General features: G+C 38.0%; 1 protein-coding gene and 1 long non-coding RNA gene across 2 annotated transcripts in view; one reads left to right on the top strand and one right to left on the bottom strand.

Annotated features, from left to right (window-relative positions):
* Nucleotides 1–5659, top strand: part of LOC143698772 (uncharacterized) — a 27725-nt gene extending 22066 nt beyond the window's left edge. The window contains exon 3 of the long non-coding RNA XR_013187719.1: nucleotides 5479–5659. This is a non-coding gene — a long non-coding RNA (uncharacterized LOC143698772). The remainder of the gene's footprint in view (nucleotides 1–5478) is intronic.
* Nucleotides 1–17565, bottom strand: part of LOC143698612 (olfactomedin-like protein 2A) — a 20769-nt gene extending 3204 nt beyond the window's left edge. The window contains exons 1-7 of the mRNA XM_077194218.1: nucleotides 17372–17565; nucleotides 9768–10028; nucleotides 6830–6937; nucleotides 5462–5650; nucleotides 4431–4689; nucleotides 447–704; nucleotides 152–337 (exon numbers count right to left, since the gene is read on the bottom strand). Coding sequence (XP_077050333.1) covers nucleotides 152–337; nucleotides 447–704; nucleotides 4431–4689; nucleotides 5462–5650; nucleotides 6830–6937; nucleotides 9768–10028; nucleotides 17372–17440 — 1330 coding nt within the window. The 5' untranslated portion in view covers nucleotides 17441–17565. The remainder of the gene's footprint in view (nucleotides 1–151; nucleotides 338–446; nucleotides 705–4430; nucleotides 4690–5461; nucleotides 5651–6829; nucleotides 6938–9767; nucleotides 10029–17371) is intronic.

Below are 17565 nucleotides of genomic sequence, written 5' to 3'. Positions count from 1 at the left end.
CCTGGGACACACACACATTCCCCCCAGACACAAACAAACTGGCTTGTTCCCAAACATCCAAATCATTCACATTTTTTTAGAAATCCAAACCTTTTACAATGGAAAATCCCTGTCTTTGTTTGACAAAAAAACAGTATGAAGAGCTACACACCCTGCTTAAAGTTGTCTAAGTTCCGGAACTCTACGAGGTTGTTGCCGTAGTAATAGTTGGTGACGTAGATTTTGGAGTCTCTGGCGGTGGGATCCTTCATCCATGCGCCCTCGTTCCTGCCGTAGCTGTGCTGTTTGACCGGCAGATCCACCGACTCCAGCGTCCCTTCACAGCTGTGCTCTTTAACTGCCAAAAAAACAACAGTTTCAGCCCAACAACACACATGCACCTGGATTCAACCATTTTTGTGGAGCTGCTTTTGTACAAACTGAGTTTTATTGTTAATATACTGTACCTGCGATGTATGAGTTATTGCTGGTGTTGTCCAGCACCAGTGCAATCGTGGGGGCCGGTCGTTCCTCTCTGTATATTGTTCTGCTAGGTGTTGTTGTCCTCTGGGTTGTTGTTGTGGGACGAGCGGTTGTTGTTGTTACTGTCGTGGGTACAGTTTCTGGGGTGGTCTCTGTTGCTAAGGTGACGGGAGCTATTGCACTTTCTTCTTCCTCTACTTCTACCTCAAGCAACGTGTCTGCTTCATCAGGCTTCTCTTCATCTGATAGTAATAGAACAGAAACAGAGCAAGAGATTAAAATCATCTCACATGTCACACTTCAGTAAAAGCACTAAACACTCTAAACCAGGCAACAACCTTATGCACTGGCGGTAACATCTTTACATCCTTGTATATAATGAATCTTTGACTGAAAAAAAATCAAAGCAACTTGACAAACTTGTTTACTAAATTGTTGTAAACTAAACTGTTAATTCAAGAATAAACATCATGGAAATCATCAAATAGATTAATTTAAATTAATCCATCTTTGGTAAAAAATTTATACAAAGCACAAACCACATTATAATACTAAAATGCTAAAAAACAATATATGAATTGATAGGATTCAGAAAGACTAGACAAGAGCAGATTCTAGCCAAGAACAGACTCATTTTATTTCCTACACCTGCTCTGTGTGGGTACATGAAGTCTTTGGAAACATTGTACTTCTTTACCCGTCATGCCAATAAAGCTTTGTTGACATGTTGAAGTTTGAGTTTTAAACTTGTTTCTATACCAATTACTCAACACTTCCAGGACTAAATGACTTGCATCTAAAAACAAAGCAAGCTGACGTTTGAGTGAGTATTTTGCCAATACACCTGGTTTGTAACCGCTGTCGCATTGAGCATATAACACGCTCAATCTCACCTTACATTTACTGTGGTGGTGCACCTGCTAGAGTGGCATGGGATTGTGGGAAAGCTATATTTAATGAGAATGGATTTGATTAGTGTACATTAGATCACATGGCGGGATGACGAAAATAAACATAATATTTATTAGTGAAAGTTATTTATGTTTATCAGAAAATTTTTACTTGACTTTCGCACGGTCCGCCGCTTTTGGATTGGCTTTGCTGAATCTGCATCACAGCTCTGTTATGCATTATCTTAAACCAGTCAAACAAATCCATGCAGTCCAATAGCCAAGACACGCTAACAAAGTTAAACAGTCCTTAGTCAGAGGAGATGCCATATTCAATTTGACATGAACAAAAACAAGGCATCTGATTGACAGAAATAGTTTATTTTGAAACACTGAAACTATGTAATTCTATTCTAACTAATGCTGTGTAACTGTCAAAGTTCAAAGAGTCCAAAGACAAAGATGAGTCAAAAGTTCGAATCAAAAGGTATTTAATAAAAGAATAAACTGAGAATATCCAACATAGAGTGCTCAACACACAAACAAGCTGACAATGAACTCAGGAAACACAGGAACTTAAGAATACTTAATAGTGAACTAAGAGATTAACAGGTGTAATGATCCAATGAAATGCCATGGTAACTGATTAGAGCAACAAAGACCACAGGAAATAATGACAAGCAAACTAAAAGTCCATGAAAATTAAACTAAACGAACAAAAGTCAGGATTTCCAACTTGGAAAAATGCACTATTTGGATATTCTGTGGTAGCTCTCTATATTTCTATGGCATCGCTGTAGAAGAGTAATTAGCTGAAGTGGATGTATTTATTGTACAGCATGTCATAATAAGTGTCAGTAGATCGGGAACATTTTTAAAATGAGCAGTTCATTCATACATCCATAAGATCTTACCTTCATGCTGTGGAAATACAAACCGGAAGACAGAACACAAGTACAGTGCTGAAAAGGCACTGTACTTTTATGTATTTACATGACATTTCTTTTTTTTTTTTTGGGAGAATTGCATGGAAACCAAATTTGACCCACAGCATGAAAGGTGTACCCTGATAGAGAAAAGTGTGCATTAAAACTGTAAATCATCCTCTGTTGATAATCATACACCTGCAAACTGAATGCCTGCATAGTCGTGTTTCCTTATATACAGCGTCTTCCAACATCTCCAGGGCCGTTACCAGTGCCACCAATCTTAATTTTACATTTTATACCCCTCTTGAATATCTGTTGAATATCCAACATTCAACTTTAAATGGTGCACAAAATAAAATCCACAGGTTTGATATTGGCACAGTGGCACAGTTTAAAAAAAAAAAAAATTATCTCGAGACATCAGTTTTAAAACTCAACTTAATTTTGTTTTTTTATCTGTAAACCAACACTGCAATATGAGATGTTTCCAAAGTGCTAGTTTACAGACAAAACTTTTCAAAAGTGTGTCCATTTACAGTAATTTATGCCTTAATAAAATTCCTTGTGATTGTATCTAACATGCACTGAAATAGTCGGGACCCAATTTGGGAAGTAGCGATTAGGTTACGCCTAAGGATAACACAAGATTAGATCAGACCACATTACAAGTCACAACTGATTGTGGTGCTTTTCAGAATCATTCTTGTATAGCTCAGGAAAGAAAAATCGGTAATCACACAGACTGTCAGGCAAACGGCGGTAACTATGGAGACTTTCGGGTCAGAAGCACACATCTAAAGCTTAAACAGGAAGTGAGGCTGAAAGCCCACATGAATGGAAACACTGTTGAATTGGAGACATTTGGCTGTTTTTTGTAGAAACCCTAATGCCGATATGAATGTCATGTCAGAAACTGAAACTGATTCATTAGTGTGTGTTGGCTGTCATTTCAGACTATAAAGACACTCTCTGGTTGGCATCCTACACTAGTATCCTGTTAACTTGAGTGCTGGATCATCTAGTCCCAAGATACTGAGATTGAATCTCACTGTAAGATGTTAATTATGTGAGAGTAGTGTGTGCATGGACTTGGCTATAGTTTGGGGCCCAAAAATATCCCCAAAAGAGAGAGCAATCTGACAAAACCTCCCTTTGAGGACATCTGGGACATCTTCAACTGGAAAATCAAATCAAAATAACTTTATTTGCCACAGTAGATGCAGCAGAAATTGTTGTCAGGTTCATAAATAGAGAAAATACTTTCTTTTAACTGTAAAAATGCTAAGTTTTATTTCAGGGTTAGATTAAGCTTTAGTAGTATTTATAATTAAATTCATATAAAAACAAAAGTCAAGGGTATGTCCCCGTCAAATAGCAAAGTGCAAGAGTGTGTGTGTGTGTAATCTTTCATTTATCATCAGTGCATCTGGCAGATTTTCCTGTGAAAGGGAAACTGGAATTTCTTGTCTTTGTTTTAGTGTGGATAATGTGATACTGACCATGCATTCTGCATTTTATTCTGTTCTTAACATGGTTATGTGAGTGAATTATTAATATAGTTCTTTATCATGCTATCAGAAAACAGTTATACCCTTTCAGCAGATGAAGTGGTCTAAAATGAATGACTGTGTGTATGAACGGGTGCACATGTGTCTTAAGTTATGAAAGTGTGTGTGTGTGTGGGGGGGGGGGGGGGGGGGGGGCATGGATACAAGCAGCTGTGCTTCAATGGGGACCACAAAGGAAACAACATTGTCTCTATAAAGGCCAATACACACTACACTGACAGACGGCGAACGACGCAGACAATCACCAGATTACAGTTTGTCACTTTTCAAACATTTTACGAGCTGACAAATGCCGTTTCAACGTTCATTTGGTGAAAACAAGAGCCGGTCAACGCCAACAGACGCCAGACGTCAGTGCAGTGTGAATTGGCCTTAAGAATATGTTTCTCTAGGTGTTTCTGATACATATAAGTTTGCCTTTGCAAGCAAAATTGCTGAAGATACTCCCCAGAATATAGCTAGCTCACTCCTCACTACAACACAATCTCTAAAGAGAGAAATGTTTGTAAAGAGAGTAATGTCTTTTATTCAATGCCAGTGCTTTAGAAGCTAAGATAATATGTAAATAATGTGCATCTTACCTCTGTTTTGGTTGCTCGTCTCAACGGTTTTGGTGGCTTTGTAGTATGTGATTCCCCGGATGAGGCCAGGCTGGTTCTGTGATGGTTTGGTTTTATTGGGCAGTTCTGTTTGCTCTGGTTTACTGGGTTTGTTTGGTTTTGTGGTCTCTTTCTTTGGCTTGGCAGGCTTTTCCTTCACTGGCTTTAGTGGAGGTTTCCCTTTTTCTGGTTTCTTTGCTGGAAACTTTGAAGCATCTTTGATATTTGTCCCCAGTGTGTCCTACAAACATAACACATGTCTAACTCAACAGATGTTAGAGATCTCATCCTAAAAACACTTAACACTGACATATACTCTAACTATGCAGTTAGATATGTCTCATATTACAAATGACACAGTATGCATTTTTTTGTGTGTATTCTACCAGAACAGAACTGAGATATTGTATCCAATAATGAAATGCACTAAACTTTGACTTCCATTTCCATTGAAAATGAACTTGTTTAACATCTCATTCTTGAATAATCATTTGATTTGCACAGCCAAACTGCAAAATAACCATATTTATGTCAGAGAGGATCTGGATGCCACTTGCTGAATTAAATGGGCAACATGATCATGCGATATATTGCAGCACACTATTAAAGCGGACCTATTATGCCCCCGTTCTCAGCGTATGCCTTGGTCTGGAATTATTTAAATGAGGAATATTGTGATGTGTATGTTCCTGGAAGAAACTCAAGACTACAATCGAGTCATTTCAAGGAGTTCAGAAACAGTGACACTGATATAAAGAATTACTCCTTTTAAGTTGACTTTGCACTTTGTAACTTTGCAGACCTTTTTCATACTCAATCAGCAACACTAAAGATAGCTGAAAATGTAAAAAGCATAATTGGACCCCTTTAAGTGAATTAAATTGAATAATGTTCACATACTATTTTAAAAAAGAGTATGCAGTTAACTGAACCGTATGCAGTATTCCATTCTGAAAATAACCTAGTCACACCATCAAAATCATGAGAGATGAAAGGTCATGACCCTTACTTACCTGTGCTTTGCTTTTAGGGCCTGAGGAGGAGGAGTCTTTCTGCAGCAGCTGAAGGCCCAGATTGGACAGCTCCTTCTTTATGCTCATCATGATGTCAGAATGGTTCTCGTACTGCCGTAGCTGATTGGTCAGAGTCGCCACACTGTCTCTCACAAAGTCATTCTCCCGAGTGAGGTTCATCTTTATCATCTGGATGAGGTACACAACTTTACATCATACTACTACATACAACAACACTTCTGCATTTAACTGTACATAAATATATGCATAAACATTTTACTCAAACTGTAAATTTTAAATTTTACTTATGCTGCTATATAGCAGCATAAGTAAAATTTAAAAAAATTACAGTTTGAGTAAAATGTTTATGCAGATATTGTCTTATGCTTACTAAGGCTGCATTTATTGAATCAAAAATACAATAAAAATGGTAATATTGTGAAATATTATTAAATGTAATATAACTGTTTTATGTTTGAATGTATTTTAAAAGCCCTGGGATGCAAAGCTAAATTACAGCATCATTATTTCAAGTCTTCAATGTCACATAATCCTTCAATCATTCCAATATGCTGATTCGCTGCTCAAGAAACATTTATTATTATTATCAGTGCTGAAAACAGTTGTTGCATAATATTTTTGTGGAAACTGATACATTTTTTTTCAGTGATACATTTTCAAAATTCTTTGATGAATAAAACAGCATTTATTTTAAATAATAGAAAACTTTCATAGCATTATGAATGTATTTAATCTGACATTTGATCAATTTAATGCATCCTTGCTGAATAAAAGTATTAATAAAAAAAATAAAAAAAACTTTAGTACCAAACGGGGCTGTGTGTAATTAAATTAAAAGTATAATTCAATTAGAAAAATGCAAACTAGAAGCATTTTCACTTGTGGTCTCAGACTATATATGTAAGGTATTTGATAATGACCCTCAGTGCAGTCATTGCAGTAAATTTATTGCGGTGCAGATTTCTAGGCCAGCTTTACCCGATAATGAGCAAAATGTAATTGGAAATAAAAACAGAGTACATAAGTGTGACAATTACATGACTGTGATCTTCATCCTTTGCTCATTTCCTCTCTCTGTCCCACTCTTTGTCTCTCTCTCACTCACACACACACACACACACACACACACACACACACACACACACACACACACACACACACACACACACACACACACACACATACATTATTTTCCCATCCCTCAAGCCAAAGCGAAGTGGTAACAGTTAATAACTTAAGGCCAGAGCATTGTGGATAGCCACAGAATGTCTAGTTAAACCCAGCCATGGCTCATTAATGTTCACATGTGTATATTCACACGCACACGGCCAGTGTAATCACACTCACCTCCTCCAGGTTGTTCATTTGAGACACCACCTTGTTGATGTACGAGTGAACTTTAAGAAGGTCCATACTGAAGAGAGTTCCTTCTAGAAGGTCCACCATAGACTGCAACTGCACACAAAGAATCAGGTGACTTTCAAAAATGCAACATGAGTGTAAAATTACTTTTTGAGGTACACAAAGCAACTGCTTGGGTTTTATTTTCAATCTGCAGTAATGTTTGACAGCTCGTCACGTCAGTGATTGACAGTAATGATTAACATGTTGTTTTTGGTCAACCATCTTCACAACATAGTGTCGGCCCAGATCCCCACATCTGGTACACATGGATTCTATACCTGGCCCAGAATAGTACATCTGGAAGCTTGTTTCTGCCAGGGAATACAAAATAAAAAAGGTAATTGCGATGTATTTGTGATGTATCAGAATTGTGATGTATAAACTCGCAATTGCTAGTTATTAAGTCAGAATTGTGAGATTTAAACTTGCAACTGCGAGAAAAAAAATCTGAATTGCGAGTTTATATCTGCCTTTCTAACTTGCGGAATTTACTTCTTTCCTCAGAACTATGAAGTTTATATCTCTCAATTCTGAATTGTGAGATATAAAGTCAGAATTGCTATATATAAACTCTTTTTTTTCTTGCAATTGTGAATTTTTTCTTGCAATTGAATCTTTATATATTTATAAGTTTAAATAAGTTTATATCTCTCAATTTTGAGAAAAAAGGTCGCAATTACCTTTTTTATTTTTTATTCCTGGGCAGAAACAAGCTTCCAGACAGCAACATGGTGTCGGCACAGATCCGGCCCACGTATGGAATCCATGTAGCAATTACGACTTTTTTCTCCTAAGTTTATATCTCACAATTCTGACTTTTTAACTCGCTTTTGTGACTTTATTACTTGCAATTCTGACTTTATAACTCGCATTTGTGACTTTATTACTCGCAATTCTGACTTTATAACTCGTGATTGCGAGAATAAAAGAATAAGAGACGAAAAGCCGCAATTAGCTTTTAATTTTTTTTATTTCATGAGAGAAACAAGCTTCTATAAAAACTAGCTTAGATTTAAGCTCGTCTTTTTAACAGGAATTTTTTTTTTTCATGAGAGTGAATTCCTCATATGCTTATTGTTGACTCGTGCTACAGAAAGTTCAGTCGTGTAACAGCTTGACTGTCGTGATGATTAACAGCTTCATGCGGGATCAACAGATACGAAAAAAATGCAGCGAGGTTAAAATAGAGCCACATGTTTGGAGCTAAACGGCACAAGATCAGCAAATGTTTTAGGTGGAAATATTAAAACCATTGTGTTTAACTACTGACTAAAGGCTGCTGAATGATTTTGCAGCCTTTAGCAGAGCTGTAGTCAGGACTGGCGTCAAGGGGGGGCTTGCAACAGTCCCAAGGCAAACCCCTCACCCCCAATGTGATTTTAAACTTAGGGGGTCCCACCACACACACACACAAATGCGATTTCATTTCAATCTGAGAAATATAAAAGCCCCCCCAAGTCCGTATGTATTGGCGCCAGTAAAACCCTGGACTGATCATCAGGATTGTCATGTGGCTCTGTGTAGGCGTTTAATGTGGAGATATGGACTGGAATGCTCAGACAGATGGACAAAGGAGAAGAAAAGATGGAAAGAGTGAACCAGACAGGAATGGTGCAGAGGAAAGAGGACAGGTGCTATAAAAACACTCTTGCAAACACGTGCACCGCATACATGCCCAGAATTCTGCCGTTTAACATTCTAAAGTGAGTCAGTGTTCCATTAACCTCAAAAACAGCACTTCCTTTTAAAGTTATGTCACAGTTGTGTATCAGTCATGTTTTAGTAGCATATCAGTAACATCCAAATGCATTAGTACATAGTTTGTTAAAAGCTGGGCTTATATTTTGGAGTGCAAACAGGTTGAAGTTATAGACTGAGCGTCATTAATGCTGAATTTGATTAATAGACCAATAACATAAAGTTTAAGTGAGTCAAGTGGTAATTTATAGCCTGGATCTGTCAAATTAAATTGAAAAGTAAAATTTTAGGCTACCCTTACAAACATGTACCATGTTTTTACTAAATTAAAATGAACTGTATGTAGTTACTGTAACATATTTTTAATAGGTAAATGTAGTACTAAATCATCATATTCATTTTTATTACAACTGTGGCATTTATATTATTTATAGTTATAGTTTGTAGAAGTGTTTGTGAAAGGCTAGTATTTTTTACTATTTTACCTTTTTTACCATTTAATTTTTTTTTTTTAATAGTAAACAGTTACATTCTGCAAAAGTCTTTTGCTTAAAGTCGGCATTAAAGGGAAGTTGTGATAGTCTTTTCTTCCTTATTGTGATTCATATCTGAGTGAAACGGCTTCTTAAACAATAAAAAATGTAGTGAGGGACTTGATTTTGTGCACTAAAAAATTGACTGGATCGTTGGATGGTTGTGATTTGCTACTGTATTGGTGGATCTCATGTGAGTGACAGGTTGCCCCGCCCCATGCCAGTAAACACATCATCAGAGAAGAGAAGAGATGCTGCAAGAGGGAGGGGAAGCCATTTTGATTACAGATTACGATGAATTTAAAAATAAATAATAATGTGTATGGATGCATCACATGATGTTAAAAAATAAATATTAGACAATTTTGATTTCATGGTGACTTTAATCAGTTCTTTTGTCTAATTCAGTAAAATATCTAAATGCAAAATAAAAATTAAATAAATTTACTAAATAAAATTGCTTATAAATCTTGTTTTTAGAAAATAATATATATTTCATGCTTATATCATTTACATGAATTTTATTTTTAAAATAAGAAAAAAAACCTTTGCAAATGGGGCATGAAAGAACTACGGTTATCATGCATGAACTCTGTCAAAGGGATATGGGATATGTTTTATGGGATGTGTTTTAAAAGTATCAGGTCTACCTTGAGCAGCTCTGGCGCCTGTTTCTTGAGTTTTTCCATCTTCCATTCGTTCTCGCAGGGGTTGAGAGAGGATGGCGGAGCCGTGCAGGAGCATTTACAGTCGGCTCCGGAACTCACTGTCTCCACCGTGTAAAAATCCTCCACGCGCACACTTCCAGTCCTCAAGCGAGCGCACGCGTCCCGGGTCAAAGGCCGCATGATGCACTTACAGCGGCAGTCGGATCCCTCTGATGTCATGCGGACTTGTTCCTCTCCGAAGACCTGAAAAGGAAATTGATAGAAAGTGCTGGAAATTACATTGTGTGCTGCGACACAATGACCTACTTCAGTGCCATTTCTGCCCCTTTGCAAAACTATGTTCACTTTAGTTCTCTTCAGAGACATGCAAGCCAGCCTGAGACTTGAGTTTATTGATCAGTGCTTAAACCCGAGCTGTCTTCCTGACATCAGATATGAAAGTTTGAGGTCAAAAGGTCACCAGTGCCACACGACAGAATTCAGTCACAATGACCTATAACCTTTTCTCCTTCCTAGTTCCCCGTTTCCATCATTACTCAATTACTAAATGTCATTAGTGTCAAGTCATATGGCGAATTTACTTTTGCTGCTAATCATATAAAGACAGTTTTTTTCTTTACATCTTAACTTCAACAGACCAGTCCAAAATCAACTCTTAACATGAGTAAATCAATCACATTAGCTGCAGAATGCACCATCTTTAGGGCTACAGAGTGATCGTCATCTGTCTTCTGGGCTGTTATTGTCAATGGAGTGAGTGGAAAGCAAACAGATGGTGTCAAATGAGTAACCTTTGACCTCTGAGAACAGAAAAGCGCATCATACAGAGTGTGTCCTTATTCAGATCAGTTCAGACACTATGCAAAGAAAGTATACATGTATTTAGACAAATACTTGCAGGTGTGTGTGTGTGTGTGTGTGTGTGTGTGTGTGTGTGTGTGTGTGTGTGTGTGTGTGTGTGTGTGTGTGTGTGAGAGAGAGAGAGAGAGAGAGAGAGAGAGATTTAAAATCTTGGATTACTTATATCCTCTTCAGGAATTTTGAGACCTTCTTAAAAAACAAATGGAAACACATCATCAAACCCTGCCAACTTTGGTAATTTAATGCGTGAGAAAGATCGTATTGCTTGATCCGCATGTCTGATAATGTTAGTCTGAAGGGTATGTGGGTGATTGATGTGTGATTTATGAGCAAACTCGCTGTTCAAACATGTTTTTATTCTATTGCCCCACACTTCTGTATGTCTTTGTTAGTTCAGTTCATTGACATCCATGATGATCTATTAACGTTATAATCAGTTTGCCGATGTCATGTCACTGTGGATGTACGGTCATTCTTTCCCAGCTATTATTTGGCATGTTTAGGACAGCAACCGAAGTCTCCAAACAAACAGAGGGCAAGTGTCAGCTGTGTTGTGCTAAAATAAGCCAATCCACTCTGATTTCCACAGCAGGGATGAATTTATTCCACTGTGATGCTGGCAGGATGACAAATCCCAAGGAATTAATAGCTATATTGAGTTAAACAGATAGAACAACTATGTAGCAATATTGTTACTTACACCATATACTCATGCTGACAGCAAAACAACTGTATGATATTGTACCATTCAAAAGTTTGAGAGTTTTGAAAGGCATATTTTATGCTTACCAAAGGTCTTATATGTTTATTTTTACACTTTAAAAGAAAGGTTTTCTGTGTTAATATATTTTTAAAATATATTCCTGTGATGCAAAGCTAAATTTTCAGCATCATTACTCCAGTCTTCAGTGTCACATGATCCTTCAGAAATCATTTTAATATCCTGATTTGCTGCTCAAGAAACATTTCTGATTATTATCAATGTTGAACACAGCTGTGCTGCTCAATATTTTTGTGGAAACCGTGATACATTTTTTTAGGATTCTTTGATTCTCTCAACTCTGACTGTAACTACCAAGCACAGGTGCAGAACGATGATCAACACCCGTGTGGAACAAACACAGTCCTTACAAATGCACAAACTCTGATTCACACAGCAGCTGACATAACAACTGTGAGAACTCTGAAATGTAAACTTCACGAGGAGAGGACAGATAAAAGTCCAAGGACATGAGTAATCCTCCTTATAGGTCAAATCCTCTGTAATCCCATGTGAGGAACCGGACTGGCTTTTTGTCCTTCAACATTAAACTTGGATAATTAGCAATTTAGCTACATATCAATCTTTGATGCACTGCCAGGAACAAACAAAAAAACAGAAGCATGTGAATTTTTCTCTCAAGACCACCACCATCCATCACTATTTCACACAGTCTTTCTCTTCTTGTTCCTTTCCTCTATCACCCCTTGAGACTTTTTAAATTGGACTGACCGACTTTTAAGTACAATTCGTTAACGTCGGCATACAACAATATTTGCAATGGACATTTCTTCCTTATTGTGAAGTATATCCCAGCGAAACGGCTTCTCGAACAAGAATAAATAGGACGGGACTTGATTTTGTCCTTTGAGAATTGATTGGGTGGTTGTGGTTTGCTATTGGTGGATCTCATGTGAGTGAGAGGTTGCCCCGTCCTCGCGCCAGTAAACACATCGGGATCATATGGCGCTTTTTCATTACCAGTACCAGTTCAACTCGACTCGCCTCAACTCGACTCGGCTCACTTTTCGCTTTGTTTTCCATTTCAGATAGTACCTCCACAATAGTACCTAGTCATCATAGCGACGCCACAGGAAACTGCCGTAACGTAATGTTCTATGTGACACACACCCGATACCCACACACACACAGGACAATGGAGGAAATCGAGTGTATGCTGTTTTTGATCCTCGGGATGTGGCTGTTTCTCACAGCAAGAAGACAAACTTTGTTTCAGGAGAGGCTGAGGGCAGCAAAACGAAACACTGCTGAAAAAAACAGCTCCGTCTGGCACGTGCAATGACGACGCAGTGAATAGTGACGATTCTCTCTGACCAATCAGCAGTCTGCAGTGTTTTCACGTCACATTTTAGTATCGCCTCAGCTCGCTCAGAACCTCGCCGGAGGTGATATGAAAAAAGTACCCGAAAGCAGGTACAGGTACAACTTTTACACAGTGGAAAACCAAACAAAGGCGAGTCGAGTTGAGGCGAGCTGGTACTGTGTAGTGGAAAAGCACCTATACATCTGGAGCAATGCAGCGCCAGGCGCAACGCAAGTGTTTTCTTGCTAGTTTCAGCCAGACATAAATATCATTTTCTATGAAGTCAGAAAGTCCTTTCTGCTTGTGCGCTTTAACCTCACGCACGAGCAGATCCGTTTCCTCTCTGAAGACGCATTCAGTCTTTCCGCTTGCAAATTCCATCATGTAAATAGCAAATCCGCCTTTTAAATGGAATGGGAGATGAGACTCTGATTGGTTTATTGCAAGTAAAGCCCAAAATACACCCAATACTCATTAAGAGAATAGGGACAATCCTTTTTTAGACCATGCGCTGGGCGTGCTGGGCATTTTTTACTGTCATTAAACTAGCAAAAGTGGATACATACACGCCTTAAGTGTGCTTGCGCCATGCGCTTTAGACCATGCACTTAGATTGTTAAAGTAGGGTCGATCATCAGAGAAGAGAAGAGATGCCGTTGCAAGAGGAAAGGATAGTTATTTTGATTAAAGATTACGAGGGCACTATTTTTTTTTTTTTTTTAAATATGATTAGCAAGGATAAAAATAATGTGCTTTGCATGTAAAAAAAAAAAAAAAAAAATATATATATATATATATATATATATATATATATACAGGTCCTTCTCAAAAAATTAGCATATTGTGATAAAGTTCATTATTTTCCATAATGTAATGATAAAAATTAAACTTCCATATATTTTAGATTCATTGCACACCAACTGAAATATTTCAGGTCTTTTATTGTTTTAATACAATAAAAGACCTGAAATATTTCAGTTGGTGTGCAACTCATGAAAACCCAAAATTCCTATCTAAAAAAATTTGAACCGCAATCATGGGTAAGACTGCCGACCTGACTGCTGTCCAGAAGGCCATCATTGACACCCTCAAGCAAGAGGGTAAGACACAAAGAAATTTCTGCACAAATAGGCTGTTCCCAGAGTGCTGTATCAAGGCACCTCAGTGGGAAGTCTGTGGGAAGGAAAAAGTGTGGCAAAAAACGCTGCACAACGAGAAGAGGTGACCGGACCCTGAGGAAGATTGTGGAGAAGGACCGATTCCAGACCTTGGGGGACCTGTCCTGCGGAAGCAGTGGACTGAGTCTGGAGTAGAAACATCCAGAGCCACCGTGCACAGGCGTGTGCAGGAAATGGGCTACAGGTGCCGCATTCCCCAGGTCAAGCCACTTTTGAACCAGAAACAGCGGCAGAAGCGCCTGACCTGGGCTACAGAGAAGCAGCACTGGACTGTTGCTCAGTGGTCCAAAGTACTTTTTTCGGATGAAAGCAAATTTTGCATGTCATTCGGAAATCAAGGTGTCAGAGTCTGGAGGAAGACTGGGGAGAAGGAAATGCGAAAATGCCTGAAGTCCAGTGTCAAGTACCCACAGTCAGTGATGGTCTGGAGTGTCATGTCAGCTGCTGGTGTTGGTCCACTGTGTTTTATCAAGGGCAGGGTCAATGCAGCTAGCTATCAGGAGATTTTGGAGCACTTCATGCTTCCATCTGATTTCATTTTTCAGCACGACCTGGCACCTGCTCACAGTGCCAAAACCACTGGTAAATGGTTTACTGACCATGGTATTACTGTGCTCAATTGGTCTGCCAACTCTCCTGACCTGAACCCCATAGAGAATCTGTGGGATATTGTGAAGAGAAAGTTGAGAGACGCAAGACCCAACACTCTGGATGAGCTTAAGGCCGCTATCGAAGCATCCTGGGCCTCCATAACACCTCAGCAGTGCCACAGGCTGATTGCCTCCATGCCACGCCGCATTGAAGCAGTCATTTCTGCAAAAGGATTCCCGACCAAGTATTGAGTGCATAACTGAACATAATTATTTGAAGGTTGACTTTTTTTGTATTAAAAACACTTCTTTTATTGGTTGGATGAAATATGCTCATTTTTTGAGATAGGAATTTTGAGTTTTCATGAGCTGTATGCCAAAATCATCAGTATTAAAACAAATAAAGACCTGAAATATTTCAGTTGGTGTGCAATGAATATAAAATATATGAAAGTTTAATTTTTATCATTACATTATGGAAAATAATGAACTTTATCACAATATGCTTATTTTTTGAGAAGGACCTATATATATATATATATATATATATATATATATATATATATATATATATATATATATATATATATATATATATATATATATATACACAGTGTATATAGTCTATTTAAAAAAATCTGCACATTTTTTGTGCTCAGCATAGGTAACAATGTAGTGCAAGGAATAAAGCAAGAAAACAATACTCCAAAAAAGTGAGTATTGGGGCCCTGTCCTCCTCTCCAGTGAGCCGTGACCTGTGATAAGTGCGGCTCTTGATGCGTCGTGACGTCTCAGTGTCGTTTTCTCATGTGTGGTTTTATTCGTGGTAAATCAACCGTTTTAGCTGAAGTGACTTTCGCTGCACACACATCAGCCTTTCATCTGTACGCCACAGCTGGAGGGCTCAAAGAAAGCTTCGAATGAAGTGGTAAACACCTCTCATTAGGTGCACTGGGAACGTTTGGGGTGAAAGACGTTGAAGGCACCATAAAATACATTTGGAGTATGGAGCGGAGATAATAATGGAAGGATAGTGGATTAGAAAATCAGCTGTCTTGCAGCATGCTGGAATAATTTTTTTTTTTTAAAGATGTCTCTGCACTCTTTCCCTATATGTTACTCAAATCCATGATTTAGGATGCTGAGGTCTGCTCCTGTAGACCATCCTGAGTTCAGATCAACTATAATCAAACACACCTGCGCCTCAAGGTCTTGCAGTTTATCTGAAAATATAAGGCATCTTTAGGAAAAAATGTAAATTGAACATTTCTCTCGCTCTTAAAAATAAAGGTTCTTTCACGAATTCTCACTTACATACAATTAGAGGGAGTAATGTTTAATGCGTATTTGGCGCGCTGTCCGGGAGGAGGGCTCCGAGCTCGGAGTTCGGCCCGAACCCAGAGTACCCCTAGGACTAGAAGTGTGGAGAAGGGGTGGTGGAGGTATGCTGCTTAACTGTCAATGGATTGAGGTGAGACTGCTGTATCTATATATACATCTCTTATCGTTGATTGCTGAGTGCTCTCCACTCGTGTTAATTATCTGAACGTGCTCCTCCCGAACTTTGTTAATAAAACATCATTTATTGGCATTGATGATTCCATAAAGAATCTTTAACCTTGCAATTATAGACTAAGGGTTCTTTATAGTGGGAAATGGTTCTTTAGATTTTTATAATGCAGATTCTTTTAAGAACTGTTAACAAAAAGGTTCTTTGGGGAACCCAAAATAGATCTTATATGGCATTTAAGTGAAGAAAAAAAAAGGTTCAAAAAGGGTGTTTAAGAGTGTAGACAGCAATGAAATAAATAGCAAATGGTATTTTCCTTCTATAAGAATATCAATATCAGAGATTTCAATAAGGATTCGTCGAATTCTTCCAAGAGCAAATACTCAGTCTATGCACACTTTTAGTAGCTCCATAAAATCATAGGAATTTCAGTAGAAACATCAGAGACAAAGTTGACACTAAATGCAAATGTTAAAGATTAGAGCCAATATTAGCTTTTTTTTAGGTCAAAGTTGAAAGCAAATTAAATCAGGCCTTATTTTTTGCCCTTCAAATATTTTCTATACCAGCAGGCAAGTCACGAAAGTATTATTAGAACGGTTTGATCCCCTTGTTTTTTTTGTTTTAAAACAACAGATAAAACAGTTTGATTCTACTGGAGGATCCACTGACTGACAGTTTTCTTGGATCTGTAAAAAGGTGTCTGGAGGTGGGCTGATCTGAAGAACTCTTTTCATTTTAACAATAAGGCTAATGATTTATGAATGGAAAAACCTCTGATCAATCAAATGTTCTTCAGTGCAGGTGTATTAGATTAGAACAACACAGTAGAATCTTTCAGGAGCAGGATTGAGCACCTGTGATTTTAGACTGTGTTATGATATTTTTCCAATCATGAACCCAAGACCTTTGAACTCGTGCCAGTGGCACTTGCGTTGTGCCCCGTTGAAGAGGTTAATCCCAGCACTTTCAAAGTGCCCACCCGTGCGAAAAATTATTTTAACTATATAAAAATCCCACTGAACAGAATTGAACATGATAAAATCTATCTGCTTTTACCTCCACTGCAATGTTCTTGAAAACAAGCCATTCCACTTCCAAATGATAAAGTTAACACTGTCATGCATGAGTCCCATTTATTAAACTTGATATTTATAAAATTACATTATATAATAAATTGCTGTTTTTGTTTGCAACTGTGTAAAATAAATAATATTCTATGGTATGTTTTAGAATAATTAATTATAGATAGTTGTTAGATAAGCATGTTCTGGAATAACAGTCCTGCAATAATATATTAACAAGCTTTTCTATGAATGCACATAAATGCAAAACTCATTCTCAAAGTTGAATTCTTTCTTACCTTGTTCAGAGATGACACATGACTGGACATCATAAGTAAACAAGCCACGAGCTCCACAATCCCCCACATCTCGCCGGACTATGAAGCTCCACTGTGTGAATGTGTGGGATGTGCGCTGATACGACTACACGCACTACAGACCCATCACCATCATCATCACCAGCACCACCTCTCTCTCTCTCTCTCTCTCTCTC

This window comes from Siphateles boraxobius, unplaced genomic scaffold, assembly GCF_051911475.1.
Source record: "Siphateles boraxobius isolate OS27281-9 unplaced genomic scaffold, OSU_SipBor_1 11, whole genome shotgun sequence".
NCBI classification, from domain to species: Eukaryota; Metazoa; Chordata; class Actinopteri; order Cypriniformes; family Leuciscidae; genus Siphateles; species Siphateles boraxobius.
This window is presented reverse-complemented; position numbering and strand designations above follow the sequence as displayed.